This window comes from Lathyrus oleraceus, chromosome 6 (genome assembly GCF_024323335.1).
Source record: "Lathyrus oleraceus cultivar Zhongwan6 chromosome 6, CAAS_Psat_ZW6_1.0, whole genome shotgun sequence".
Taxonomy (NCBI): domain Eukaryota; kingdom Viridiplantae; phylum Streptophyta; class Magnoliopsida; order Fabales; family Fabaceae; genus Lathyrus; species Lathyrus oleraceus.
In genome coordinates this window covers 73,183,409-73,199,189 of record NC_066584.1, presented here as the reverse complement: position 1 = coordinate 73,199,189, position 15,781 = coordinate 73,183,409, and the positions used below count along the sequence as shown (strand labels likewise).

Below are 15,781 nucleotides of genomic sequence, written 5' to 3'. Positions count from 1 at the left end.
TCGCCAAGATGCTTACGACCATGTATTTGATGTTTACAAGGCCATTACCGTCATGAATGTGTATAACAAAAGTTTCTCAGTGCTACCAATGGAGGGATACTGCCTCCATATGAAGGTGACATAGTTTGACACAACGATGAGATGCAAAGAAAGAAAAAAGGACGGCCAAACAACACGCGTATTATAACAGAAATGGATACGACTGATAAAATGATAAGATTATATAGTATATGTCGTCAACCAAGACACAATAAGAACAATTGTACCAATCTAGGAGCAACATCTACATCATAAGATAATATCTCATTTTAATTTTTGTAACCTTGGATTTTTGTATATCATTAGTTTTTTGTTACAACAAAGTTAACAACAAACATCACTACAGCATAAGCAAATTTAAAACAAAATATTTCGAACTGATTACAACAATCAAACTGATGTCATCTCGTCCAAACATCATTTCCCTAGTATCCTTATCAGTTTTGACTCGCACCCAACCAAATATACTATCGAGTCTCTCAATACTTCTAATTTTTCCCCCTTCTGGTATTTTTCCATCTAACCAAAGAACCAGCTTCCTCTTCAGTTGATCAAAACTACAAAAGAGCATCAACATCAGATTTTTGTTTCTCGAATAAATCATTTTTCCATAGCGGCGACGAACACCAAACATGTTTGCAATATGATGAAATGAGATGGGAAAAATGATTCACACAACACATCTATATATAATACAAAAAATTGCACATTACACTGAGGCGCCAGACCAATTGGCGTCTCCTATACCAAATAACACATGGACGCCAATTGGATTGACAGCACCATGTGCTGTAGTCAATCCAATTGGCGTCTCCTCTCTAAATTTAAGAGCAGACGTCAATTGATATGACGTCTAATTTAAAAAATGAGGTAAAAGTGGGATAGATTGAGAAATTTTTTATATCAAAATTATTTTGATTTTTTTTTAAAATACAAGGATATTTGAATAAACAAATGGTAAGTTTTACCCGGTCACTACATTTCAATTAAATTCACTACATTTCAATTAAATTCAACAAATCATATATTTTAAAATCACAATATAATTTTACCAATGTCAGTTTTATATTTTCAATTTCATCGTGTTAGCTAGGAATCAAACATAAAACCCGCTAAAACTCAACGGTCACTCAATTTACCACCACAAAAAGGACCTACATGTAATTCCGCGCCTAATTACATTTCTACACTTATTCATACTTTTTTTTCCTTTATTAATTTTTTTTAGTTCCTTTCCCGAAACAAATAAGGCAAAAATAGACAAGTTCTTTACCATTTCTGATCAGAAAAAATTGCAAAAATTGCCTCGATACTTCATCCTCTCTATCCCTTATCAAACTAAAGAACAGGTAACCAAATTTTCCTGCATTTTCTCATTTTAAATATGAATAAAATTCACGTCTCTTGATTTTCATGATCTTCTATTTTTTGTTATTATTATTATAATTTTTTTGAATTTTATTCGGAATCTAATCTCAAATTTTTGTTTCTCTTTTCCCTTAAAATCTGCATCCCATGAACTAATCATGTTTAGGATTCATCATAATTTTATTTATTTAATTTTCATAACCAAATTTGCATTGGTAGTTAAACATGTAAGACATAATAATGTGTAATGATTAGGTTGGTTTAAATTCATTTTCCATTAATGTTTATGGTTACTCAATAATTATTATATGGTAGTTGGAAAAAGAAGACTAGACTTTGTTTTCATTGTAACAAGTGGAGCATTTATGATTTGTTGAATCTGTTTGATGATGTTGTTGTGGTTGTGTTGTCTAAGAATTGTTGATTGTTAAAATGTTGATTAAATTAAATGCAGTGCATTTAGTTTCGATTTTGATTTTGACCTAATTGCAATTGGGTGGTTAGGGTTTTGGTTGATGAGTTTCACTGTCATGCATCTCTATTGGGATTTGTGAACAAATTCCAGTGAAGATGGCGACAAGTCGAAATGGAACTTCATTTGTCAAAACAAAAAGGATGGAAGGGTTCAGTGATCATCTCACATTTGCAGCTTGCGAGTGGTTTTTGATATTCTTGTTGCTGCTGGATTCGTTGTTATCGTATCTTCTCAAAAAGTTTGCGAGTTATTGCAAGTTGCAGTTGCCTTGTTTGTTATGTTCTAGGCTTGATCATATCTTAGACGGTGAAAAGCCGGAGTTTTATCATAACTTATTTTGTGGAAATCACAAAGTGGAGATGTCGTCTATGATTTTGTGTCATGTTCACAGTAAGCTTGCGGATGGTCATAGGATGTGCGATGATTGTCTTTTGTCGCTTAGTACAAACGCCAAGCGCAACACGAAAACTCATCGGTTGTTGGCCGGTAAATTTGGTGTTGTTATGGGTGGTTCTGGTTATCAGAACTCGTCGTTGAGCCGAGCTTTGTTTAGTGGACCTAAGGGATCGAGGCCGTGTAGTTGTTGTGGTAAGCTTTGGAAGTTAGAACAGAATGGTTTGAGACCCCACTTAAAATCGACTGGGAGAGCTGTTCTTAAGCCGCACGTTCCTTTGCCGCGTGCACCGAGACAAAGCCGTTTAAATCGTCGCGATAGCATGAAGAAAGTAAGAGAGAAAACTTGTGAAACTGAAGAAAAAAGAAGCTTTCATCCTTCGTCTCATCTTGGATATACTGTGTTGAGACTTACTTCGGATTCTGAGTCTGAGTTTCAATTTTCTGATGATGAAGATGATGTTGGTAAGGTCTTTCATGAAAAAATTGAAGCTAGCAATGCCAACATTACCCAAAATGTATCAGAAACGTCGACAGAACATGCAACGGGTGATTTGAGTCCAACAAAGCCAAAGCCTAGTTCCCCCAAACATGTGGAAGAAATTAACTGCCCGCAAGCAGATCAAATTTCATCAAGTTTTGACCTACATGAGCTCATTTCACTAGATCAAGTTTCACCATTTCATGTTGTTAATCAAGAACCAGAACGAGAATCAGAAGAATGTAAGATTACTGATCATTCTGAGAATTCTCTTCCTGATGACCTATCTGAGCTCATGACTTTTGAAGGGTATCACACACCTGTCAGAGACTCATCGGAAAGATGTAACATTTCTCTATCCCTACATTTCAGTTTTCTTTTTCTGTAAGCTTTCTAACACTTGCTTACCAAAATGACTCCAGCTGTAGATATTACACAAGAAGATGATACTGGATTTGAATCCGAAAAGAACGCGGAAGTCACAGAAAATATAGATAGAAAGGAAGATGCATCTACTGAAATAGATTCGATGGCATGCGACCCCGCTCCTCAAAGTCCCACACAAGAGAATCCAAGAGAAGTACTTGATTTTGACACAGAACAACCATCACATAGTTCTTCTCTCCATGATTCATCAGTTGTTCCCACAACCCATGTTCACTCCCCTGAGATAAATGCCGAGACACCAAAATCTGGTAATGAATCTCTGGATGGAAGCAGTATGACGGAAATTGAAGGTGAATCCATTGTTGATCAATTGAAGCGACAAATTGAGTATGACAAAAAATGCATGGATGATTTACAGAAAGAACTAGAGGAAGAAAGAAATGCTTCTGCTATTGCCGCCAACGAAGCAATGTCTATGATCACAAGGTTACAGGAGGAGAAGGCGACATTGCAAATGGAGGCTCTTCAATACTTAAGAATGATGGAAGAACAAGCAGAATATGATAATGAAGAATTCGAAAAAGTTAATGATCTACTCACAGAAAAGGAAAAAGAAATACAAGATTTGGAAGCCGAGTTAGAATATTATATGTTAAACTCAAACCTAACGGATGAGCCTACGGTTCATAAAATGCATGAGAAAAGTAGGGATTCAAAGGAGGAAAGTGTAATGGCACAAAATATTTGTTTTCATAATATCACAGATACGGTAAACAATATTCCCAATTCAAAATTGTCTGAGGAATCCAAAGGGAGTCACGAAGTTGTGGACGGTGAAACCTCTGTGTTAGAATTTGAAGAGGAAAAGCAATACATTTCACATAGTTTGAAATGCTTGGAAAAGAAACTTCATCAAATATCTTTTAACAAGGTTTCTTCCGAAGCGTCTAATGTTGGACTTGAAAAGCTTGAAATTAGTAAATTGAATCAACAAGGAGATTCTTACAGTGAAGGGCCCCATTTAGATGGTCATGAGGAGACTGATTTGTTCATACCAAACAGTCGAACGATGAATGGAAGTCATGATGATAAGGACGACTCAGCAGCATCAGATAATGATGATTGTTCTCTAAGTATTGAAAACAATGATTCCATGTCTGTAGTAGAACCACAATCTTCCAAATCTAGAAGAGAAACAAATTTGATTTCTCTAGAAAATGAAATATCAGACCTTCATGATCGGTTAGAGGCACTCGAATTTGATCATGATCTTATTGAGCATATAACAAATTCTCTTCAAAATGGAAATGATGGCAAAAAATTTATTCAAGACATAGCTCACCAATTGCGCGAGCTACGGAAAATTGGAATGAGATCAAGATGGTAAGCATATGATCTTAAAGGTTTTTAGCTTTTCATTAATGTTTAAGCATATAACATGTTATTATACATTCTTTATACTTGTGTCAATGGACACAATGTAAGCCCACAATATTTTCCATTTGCTTTGACAAGTATATACTTTTTCCCTTTGGACGCAGACATACAAAGAATGGTGGACAGGTTATTTTGCCTAGAGGAGATTGTTGGATGATTACGAAGATTGATGAACAAACTTAGTAAATTCTGTAAGTATCATTTACACGTCCCGCTCTGATTCAAATGTTTGTTTTGCTTTAAAATCTAATGTCAGTGTTTATAATGTCTGACATATTCTGTGGAGAATTAGAGGGTTGTAACTGTAATTGTATGTACTGCCACATTTTTTTTCGGAACTGAGAAAAAGATTTATATTATAACAGATTAGTCCAATTGCAATACACAGCTCATAGCACAGACACGACCTCACTTTTGACTTCGACAAAAACCACTTACATGATAAAACTTAATATATAAACTTGATTATGTCAAGTTTCCAAGCCTAATTAACCTCCTCATATATTGATATTTTAGCAGACTAACTTATCTTCTTAATGGTTTGCAACTACATTGCAATATCTGTAATGAGTTCATTTATGTGGATGTTATAATGTTTTATTGGATATCAGTTTTAAGCACTTTTAATTTATGCTAAACACATGTTTTATATGGAACCATGGTTTTAAATTGCGGTCGCAGATGTGGGTGTTGCGATTGTAGTCATTGTAGTTGTTGCGATGCACATTTTGACAGAGAGGAGCTTCAAATACACATTTGAGTGACACTTAAAGTCAAGATTTTCCATTACATTAGAAGAAAATTGAGTTTTGGGGTTATAAAATTTAATCTTGATGAAAATAACTTGAGTAATTATAAGAGAAAAATTCTATGATGTGGTTCCTATTATGGCCATATGCATGATTTTAAATCACACCTTAATTGTTGATGCAGTTGCGGAGGAGACCGCGTCAGCAATATTGCGACCGTAGTTGTGGTTGCGGGCTGCAATTTAAAACATGTATGGAACTAGAAGTAATTATTTTCCGTAGTCAACATTGTTTTGTCGAAGTTTTAATTTTAAGGATCAATATTTAAACATTTCAAGTCATTTTTTAACTTTTCTAAAAACAAACTTAATTATTATGAAGGTTGTGAGCATTTGCAATGTTCAGAGCCATAAATCCTAGACAAAAAAAGCAAAAAAATGAAAATCAGAAAAAGAAGACATGTGACTTTTTGCTGGTTTATCAATGATGCCTCCTTAACAATGTAGACATTCGTTTTAGTTATTTTATTAATCGGTTTGGTATTCTTGCTAATTTATTTTCTTGATCTTTTGTAAGTATTTCAGATGTATGCATGATCATGCAGAATCAGGAAACAGAAAAAATCACCAAATCATGTATTATTCTTTTGATGTCTGTATAATTATGGAAATCCATGAGATAATGCAAAAAGCATCTCCACACATGCTCTGAACAAGTTTATATTTAACTATAGAGTAGTAATAGGAATAACACACTTTGGTTTTGAACTCTTGAGCCTTCTTTCCTTATGATTTTCCCTCTAGTTCTGTATTTTGTCAACTGAATAGAAGATGGAGTTTTTGATCATTGCAAAGATGATTTCTAAATAAAGCAATGTTATAATTTTTCAGTATGTGTACTTGTAACAGCTGAAAAGCATGGAATGTTAATAAGTGTTTCTGAAGGCAGTTCAAATTCATCAAACATAGATTCTAATTTGAAGGAGTTCACTAATATATCAAATCTTCTTAAATCAGTTAAAAAGAAATCTGAGGAGGCAGGTTCTTCTCTTGTAAACACTTCAATACATGAGGGAGAAAGAAGATTTTTGGGAGGAGTTGGGTGGTAAATGTTGTATCTATAGGAACAATGTAACACCATAAAACCCGACTCTTAATTTAAAGGAATAAAACCATCATTTTAGGATGCCACTCAAATATAATATTAATGTGTTTTCTAAATAATTTTAAAATTCGCGGCGGAGCTCAAGATAAATAACACAAATTTCCATTATCTCTTCAAATGAAGAACTAAATGAAATTAACAAAATTCAAACATTAACTCAACAATTTAAATGACCCCTTCTTCCAACTAAACGATGATAAAACAATAAAGAAAACAAAGAGAGCTTCATAGTTCTCTTCCAACTCACGACAACATTTACTCCTGTACTTGTACCACATTGTACAGAACAACACAAAACAAACAACAAAGATGTGAGAATATGCTCAAATATATTAACGGTGTAAAAGAATGCAAGGGTAGCTTAAATCACACAATCAACAACACACATAGAGGTTTGTTACTGATCTCGTCCACTCAACAATGGTTCCTCATTCGAATCGGATCCCCACTTTTGAACCCCTAGTCCCCACTTCTAAACCCCAAACAATCACTGGTCCCCACTTCTGAACTCGTGACTTCCCTATTTCAACACACTGACACAAAATGATGTTTAACATACAAAATAATGCAACGACAACATTTACGGTTCCACTTCTAACTAGAAACAACATGCAATACAACATTCACAATAGTCCCCAATCGAACTACACACCTTAACACAACCCATATAATTGTATTCGCAACACATAATCATACAATTAACTCAATTATCATTTCATCATCATAATAATTCACCTTAATCAATTAAATTCATCAATACACCAAAACAACAATCAAACATCGATCGCACGAGAAAACAACATCGAAATCCGTACCGAATGCCAAAAAGGTCCCTGACGGTTGTGACGACCAACTCGTCACCCGGGTGATGACCGTCACCAGCCCATCACCGCTCCCTCTCACAACCCGTCACCTTTATGACGATCGGCAGAAGAAATCCCGTCTGGAAACCATGATGGTCTCCCCGTCATCATGCTGACGATTGTCAGCTGCCTCATACGCATGACATTTAGCTTGTCACGCTGTTGCAGAAAATAGAATCTACGTTTTTCACTAGTAGAACTCATTCGAAGCTTCGATTTTGACTCCCAGCATCCCAAATCGCACAAAAACAATAGACACATATTATACAACAACCAAACTGTCATATATGTTAGACGATAGGCCTAGATCTAGAGGGGGGGGGGGGGGGGGGGGGGGGGGGGGGGATGGGGGGATTGAATAGATCTAAATTTATTTTTTTATAGAAAATTTGACTTAGAAAAATTTATGACGAGAAAACAAGTTTCAAATATTTTTCGGATCAAAAATCGTCTAACCAAACCTATTATTGAAAAGCCGAGATATGCATAAGAGTGTCAATGGTATGATAATAATCCACAAGTTGATTAACAATAATTCAAGCACTAAATTGAATACTCTACTTTAGTAAATGTTTATCTCGAAGGATAATAACACACAAAAAGCTAGTTGAAACAATTTGTCAAACATTTTACGTGCAATCAACAAAGTTTGGATATTAGTATAGTGCTTGTAGTTCTTAGAAATTCAATCAATAATAAATGGTATGTGATTACTACAACAACACAAATTAACAAAGAATTCAAAAGCTATTATCCAAACAGTGTTGATAAAGAGATCAAAGTAATCAACAATTTGTGAACCAAAAAATAAAAGAGATAGAGAGAGAGAGTACACAAGGATTTGTTTAGGCAGTTCCCCAATCGATCTCGCTATGGGTACGTATGCCCTCAATTCTAATTTAAATTGAGATATTAATATAATTAATCTTAACTTGCAAAAGTATGTATACAAGAGATGAGAAATCAAATCGCACAAACCCTAAGTTTGTTCTCGACTCTAGCACCTTCAAAAACCTTGATCAAAGTTTGGTCAAGTCACCAACAATGCCGCTTCACTTCACATGTTGTTGCTACTTCCTTGCAGGACCTCCTTGTCTCAAGGCTTTCACCCGTATGAATTAATCCCAAGCACACACATGTTGAACCCAAGATTTGTCAACACGATCCACCGTTTCACGCTACTCCCTTGCCGACACACCTAGTCTAAAGGCTTTCACTCGATCGAATCCGAATTGCACACTCTTGTCAAAAACCTTAAAAGCCTAAATATCTTGAAGGAAAACCCCAACTCGGTTTTCTAATTGGACGTTATCAATCCTAATCTAGATGGGACCCAATCAAAAAATGATTATGTGTAGTTTGACTGTGTGTATGCATAGATTAAATTAAAGATGATGGGATGCTTTGAAATCCTGGATTCATATAGTTTTTACTCACTCTAGAAACCTTACTAGAGAAAGATGCATGAATGAAGTATATATATGCATCTGTGAATGAAAGCAAAAAGGAATGCAATTAAAGAAAATATGAAAATATGCAAAAACAATCATCGTATAGGTCGAACTGTTGAAGGTCATATGTCGACCTATCAATGTCATGTGCCTCCTATGTATCGATTTATGGAGTCAATACATGAAAATAGTAGTTACATGATTTAATACTGCAGTATACGTGCCGACCTGTAGCACGAATGTGTCGACCTATAGCTTGGAAAATTTTACTATAGGCCGACCTCTTTACATATGTGTCGACCTATCATATGGATGTGTGGACCTGACCATCAAATTTTCATAAAACTTGATTTTTCATGCATGTTTAATGCATGGGACCTTTTCAAAGATGTTCCAAATGACTTGTATGCTTTCTAATTCTAAGATGCACATAGAGAATAAGAGGATACCGTCCAATGTACATAAACGCTAAAGAATCCTAGTTTTGATATCATACAAAACACAACAGAACTTGATCGGAAGATGTACTCACATACTCCCCCTTTTTGATGATGGCAAAAGTTGAACCCAAACTTGTTAGTAATGAATAGATCCTCCCCCTGAATATATGCATCCTCAAACTTTATCTTATTTCTCCCCCTTTGACAACATCAAAAAGAAACCAAGGAACTTATGAGAAGTATCATAAAACACTCATAAACGAATATAAAGTACATAGAGGAAAAATGCAAAGATAAGAGAAACAATATGATATCACTCATACAGAATGATAATCATATTGAATAAGAATGTCTAACTTAAATAAAAGCAAAGAAATCAAGATTAGAATATAATTGCTATATCAAGTTCTTAAAAAAATAAGCAAAACACAAGCATGAACAGTGAAGGATACAAAGTCAACACAAATATTTGACATGCTACAAAAGCGACATAATTATGTGACATATGCCTTTGGTGCTCCCGAAATGTTGCACTTGCATGTGCTCTAGCAGGGTGATAAACGAAGTACCACCACACAAACCAAAAACAAAGATGAAAACATAACAATGACACAATCAAGAATATTGTTAACAATGTAACATGTTCAGCCACAATTCATGAGAAAATAGATACCAAACCGATGCACCAATCACTATATTTTAAATAAAATGAAGATATCATAAAGTCACTATAAGTATATAAATTGACATACACCAATTAGACATATGCCTTTGGTGCTCCCGAAATGTTGCACTTGCATGTGCTCTGGTGATAAACGAAGTACCACCACACAAACCAAAAACAAAGATGAAAACATAACAATGACACAATCAAGAATATTGTTAACAATGTAACATGTTCAGCCACAATTCATGAGAAAATAGATACCAAACCGATGCACCAATCACTATATTTTAAATAAAATGAAGATATCATAAAGTCACTATAAGTATATAAATTGACATACACCAATTAGACAATTTTGGAAATGAACATACATGAACTATTTTATACGTCGAAAACATCAATTATATGGACCATAAACAACATGCAAAAAGAAAAGCTTACACAAAAACGGAAAATGAAACGATAGTACCTTGCTGGCGAAATGAGAAGGAATGCACTCTTATGAAGTATGCCTTTTAAGGAAGGTTAGATGGACAAGGTATATTCAAAGTGAATTAACATAACATTTAGGAAAGTGTTGAGATGTCAAGAATCCCTAATTCTCGTCGAATGTTAAAGAAGGGTTCAGTCGCAAGTGGTTTTGTAAAAATATCGGCAAGTTGATTTTTTCTATCAACATGCTTAAAAACGACGTCGCCTTTCTAAACATGATCACGTAGGAAGTGATGACGAATCTCAATATGCTTAGTACGAGAATTTAGCATCGGGTTCTTAGTTAGGTTAACGACACTAGTGTTATCGCACATAGTTGGAATACGACTTAGTTTTATATCAAAATCAAGTAATTGTTCTTTAAGCCACAAAATTTGAGCGCAACAACTACCGGTCGCTACGTATTCCACCTCGACAGTTGACAATGCAACCGAAACTTGTTTCTTGCTATGCCAACTGACTAAGGAATTTGAAAATATGTGACAAGTTCGACTAGTACTTTTTCTATCCGATTTGCAACCGGAAAAATCGGAATCGGTGTAACCAACTAAGCTAAAATCACTCCCTTTGGAATACGAAATCCCATAATTTGAAGTATCATGAAGATACCTAAGAATGCGTTTGGCGGCTTTGAGATGGGATTCCTTAGGAGCCGATTGATATCGGGTACACATACAAACACTAAACATGATATATGGCCTAAATGCAGTGAGATATATAATATAATCGAGCCTACCTCGATATTTCTTCACTTTCACATCCTAACCGTTTTCGTTCCTATCCAAGTTATCGTTTGTATCCATCAAAGTGTCAATCGACTTTGCATCAACCATGCCAAATCTCTTTAGCAAATCCTTGAAATACTTGGTTTGACAAACAAATGCACCTTCATTAAGTTGTTTTATTTGAAGACCTAGGAAGTAATTTAATTATCCCATGAGGCTCATTTCAAACTCCTTACATAAGCTTAGAAAACTCTTTGACAAGTTGCATATTAGTAAATCCAAAAATAATGTCATTAACATATACTTGTACAAGAAGAGTATCATTTCCATGACGCTTAATAAAAAGAGTAGTGTCAATCTTTCCCCTTAAGTACCCTTGATTAATCAAAAACTTGATTAGTCGCTCATACCAAGCCCTAGGTGCTTGTTTGAGACCATACAAAGTGCGTTTTAATTTGAAAACATGATTGGGATACTCGTGATTTTCAAAACCGGAAGGTTGAGCAACATACACCTCTTCATTAATGTAACCATTTAGAAATGCACTTTTCACATCCATTTGAAATAACTTAGAATTCTTAGAGCAAGCAAAGGCAAGAAGAAGACGTATGACCTCAAGTCGGACGACCAGAGCATAAGTCTCCTCATAGTCAATACCCCTTCTTGGTTATACCCTTGAGCGACTAACCAACCCTTATTTCGGGTTATCACTATATCTTCGTCAAGTTTGTTCCTAAAAAACCATCTTGTGCCTATTACTTGATGATATTTTGGACATGGGACAAGGTCCCAAACGTCATTCCTTTTAAATTGATTTAGCTCATCTTGCATTTCCATGAGCCAATACTCATCAAGTAATGCATCTTTAGCATTTTTAGGCTCAACCTATGACACAAAAGCAAAGTGATAACAAAAGTTACTTATCTTAGAGCGTGTTGTATGGCCTCTTTTGATATCTCTAAGAATATTATCAATAAGGTGATCTTTGGATGTTCTCCAAGTCAAAGGAAGGTTATCCACTGCAGTCAGGCTCTCCTCCTTTTTCTCTTCTCGATAATCTCTTCTACTTTCTCAATTTCATCTGTTTCAGGTTGATCAATCCCTTTATCGGCTTCCTTGAGAATTTCACGCGAAGATACACATATATCATGAAAAGACATACCTTTCACAATATTTTTCAGAAAAGACTCATCAAAAGATACATGAACGGACTCCTCAACAATAAGTAGCCTCTTGTTATAGACCCTATATGCCTTACTAGATTACGAGTATCCGAGGAAGATACCCTCATCGACTTAGAATCTAATATACCTAGATTGTCCTTTCCATTGTTCAAAATAAAACATTTACATCCAAAGACATGAATGTGAGAAACATTAGGTTTTCTACCTCTAAGTAATTCATAGGAGGTTTTGTTTAGAATATGACGTATCAAAATCCAATTTAAGACATAACATGCCATACTAATAGCATCAACCCATAAGTACTTTGGTAAATTGCCTTCATTAAGCATCGTTCTCACTAACTCCTCTAAAACTCGATTTTTACGCTCCACAATCCCATTTTGTTGTGGAGTTCTAAGAGTCGTGAAGTTATACTAAATACCATGTTTTTCACAATATTTTTCAAAAAGAAGATTTTCAAACTCTTCTCCATGACCACTTCAGATGGAAACGATTTTCAAGTTCATTTTATTTTGGAACAATATAGCAAATTGTTTGAAAGTCGGGTAGGTATCATTTTTACTAGACAAAAATATAACCCAATAAAATATAGAATAATCATCAACTATAACAAAGCCATAACAATTTCCACCTAAGCTTTTGGTCCTAGAAGGACAAAAAAAGGTCCATATAAAGAAGTTCAAGAGGTCTAGATGTTGAAACAACATTTTTCGATTTAAAAAAGACCTTCGTTTGCTTCCCCACTTGACATGCTTCACATAGGTGGTCTTTTGCGAACTTAATTTTAGGAAGACCAATTACTAGATCCTTTGAGGTTACCTTGTTTAGAAAGTCAAAGTTAATATGAGATAAACGTCTATGCCACAACCAAGAGTTTTCCCACATGATATCAAGGCATTTAGTACCAATCAAGGACACATTATCTAAATTTAGCATATAAGTAATATTGACTCTCAAGCCCTTAAACACACAATCGTTCTTCTCATTATGCTTAAATAAATAACAAGTATTAGTGAAAGTGACTTTAAAATCCTTGTCGCAAAGTTGGATAATGCTAAGAAGCTTGTGTTTAAGACCATCAACAAGCATTACATCAGAGATAGTAGTAGATGAGAGATTACCTACACTACCTTTTCCAAGAATAACTCCTTTGTTATTATCTCCATAAGTGAAGAACCCCTTTTTCTTTGGCACAAAGTCAATGAAAAGTGATATGTCACCCGTCATATTCCTTGAACATCCCCTATCAAGATACCACATATTCTTGGTAGATTCAAGACATTCAACTTGTTTCTTCTTCCTTCCATTAGCCATAAGACAAATCCAAGCCGATTCTACACTTGAAGTGGAGCTTTCATAGCTTGAGGAATCACTTGCACTCTCATAAGCTACATAAGCTCTTCTAGATTTACTAGGCTTCTTGTGATGTCCTCTTTCTTTATCTTTCTTAATCATGGGACATTCCGGTCTATAGTGACCAGTTTCACCATAATTATAATAAGAGCTTCTAAATTTACCTTTTCTATTCTCACCATCTTTGGAAGACTTGGACTCTCTTTTAAATTTGGCTAAGTTTCCTTCAGAGTGATTGGCCTTGTTCTTCCAAATATACCTTTAGTATCTCTTGATAAATAGCCCACATCATCATCATTGGATATCTCGTCATCCCTTTCTTCATACTTACTAGTTTCATTCTTTGAGGACTTGAAACTAGAAGTATTTAGAGCAATGGACTTCTTCTCTTCCACCTTGTCTTTACCTTTTTCTTTCTTCATCATATTTTCATATTGTTTTTCATGTTTTTCCAAGCAAGGGAGTTCTTGCTCATGTTCTTCCAATTTACAAACAAAGTAGTAAGATCAAGTGCTTTAAGATCATTCTCCTCTTTGAATGCAGTGACCTTGGGTTACCATTCCCTATTAGACATATTAAAACCCTGTTAGTAGAAGTAGCATTGGAGATAGGATTACATAGAGCATTCAATCTATTAATAAGATATGTGAATCTCTTTTGCATGTCTGCAATGGTTTCACTATGCTTCATACGAAAGAGTTTAAACTCTTATTTTAATGTGTTGATCCTAGCTTGTTTGACCTCATTACTTCCCTCATGGGCAACTTCTAATGCGTCCCACATAGCTTTGGCGGTTTCACAATGAGAGACACAATAATAATCATCAACACCTAATGTTGATATGAGAATATTTTATGCTTTCCCATCATGAGACTACAACTTTCAATCACTATCATTCCATTGATTTTCTAGTTTTGGTACGATGATTCCTTCACCATTGATCATTGTAATTTCATTAGGACCATTAGCGATGACGTCCCATACACCCTTATCAACGGAGTTGATATGGATACGCATACAAGCTTTCCAGTAGCCACAATTTTTTACGGGTGAAAAGAGGTGCTCTACTATACGCCCCTTTAGGTTCGATAGCCATTATCTAATAAGCAAATCTTAAGACCGAAAAACAACCGAAGCCCTGATACAACTTGTTAGACGATAGGCCTAGATCTATAGGGGGAGGAATAGATCCCAAGTTAAAAATTTATTATAAAATTTGACTTAGAAAAATCTATGGCGTGGAAGCAAGTTTCAAATATTTCTCGGATCAAAAATCGTCTAACCAAACCTACTATTGAAAAGCCCGGATATGCGTAAGAGTGTCAATGGTATGATAATAATCAACAAGTTAATTAACAACAATTCAACCACTAAATTTAATACTCTACTATAGTAAATGTCTATCTCCAATGATAATAACTCACATAAAGCTAGTTGAAACAATTTATCAAACACTTTACGTGCAATCAACAAAGTTTGGATATTAGTATAATGTTTGTAGTTCTTAGGAATCCAATCACTACCAAATGGTATGTGATTACTACAACAACACAAATTAACAAAGAATTCAAAAGCTATTATCTAAACAATGTTGATCAAGATATCAAAGTAATTAACAATTTATGAACTGAAAAATAAAAGAGATAGATAGATAGATAGATAGATAGATAGATAGATAGATAGATAGATAGATAGATAGATAGAGAGAGAGAGAGAGAGAGAGAGAGAGAGAGAGAGAGAGAGAGAGAGAGAGAGAGAGAGAGTACACAAGAATTTGTTTAAGCAGTTCGCCAATCGACCTCACTATGGGTACGTCTGCCCTCAATTATAATTGAAATTGAGATATTAATATAATTAATCTTACTTTGTAAAAGTATGTATATAAGATATCACCTGTTGTTGCTACTTCCTTGCACGACCTCTTTGTCTTAAGGCTTTCACCTGGCTGAATTAATCCCAAGCGCACACTCGTTGAACCCAAGATTTGTCAACATGATCCACCATTTCTTGCTACTCCCTTGCCGACACACCTAGTATCAAGGCTTTTACTCGATTGGATTCGAATTGTACAATCTTGTCAAAAACCTTTAAACCCTAAAGATCTTGAAGGAAA

At 34.9% G+C, this 15,781-nt stretch overlaps 1 protein-coding gene across 5 annotated transcripts; it reads left to right on the top strand.

The window, feature by feature from the left end:
- Nucleotides 1–1,244: 1,244 nt before the first annotated feature.
- LOC127096595 (myosin-binding protein 3) lies at nucleotides 1,245–6,458 on the top strand. 5 transcript variants are annotated; one of them, XR_007792737.1, is made up of 5 exons: nucleotides 1,245–1,388; nucleotides 1,912–3,100; nucleotides 3,179–4,526; nucleotides 4,685–4,771; nucleotides 6,238–6,458. XR_007792737.1 is itself a non-coding variant. In XM_051035143.1 (4 exons), coding segments are annotated over exons 2-4 (2,472 nt in total). In that variant the 5' UTR covers nucleotides 1,245–1,388; nucleotides 1,912–1,977; the 3' UTR covers nucleotides 4,686–4,963. The 5 variants fall into 5 exon arrangements, 1 of the variants encoding a protein (XP_050891100.1); XR_007792734.1 differs by lacking the exon at nucleotides 6,238–6,458 and adding an exon at nucleotides 5,914–6,221; XR_007792735.1 differs by lacking the exon at nucleotides 6,238–6,458 and adding an exon at nucleotides 5,906–6,221.
- Nucleotides 6,459–15,781: the final 9,323 nt, after the last annotated feature.

What these genes read in the sequence shown, in the direction of transcription:
- LOC127096595 (XM_051035143.1), top strand. Translation starts at nt 1,978, where the DNA reads ATGGCGACAAGTCGAAATGGAACTTCATTTGTCAAAACAAAAAGGATG. An exon ending in CAGAGACTCATCGGAAAGAT is followed by an intron (nt 3,101 to 3,178) that starts GTAACATTTCTC and finishes AAATGACTCCAG; the next exon opens with CTGTAGATATTACACAAGAA.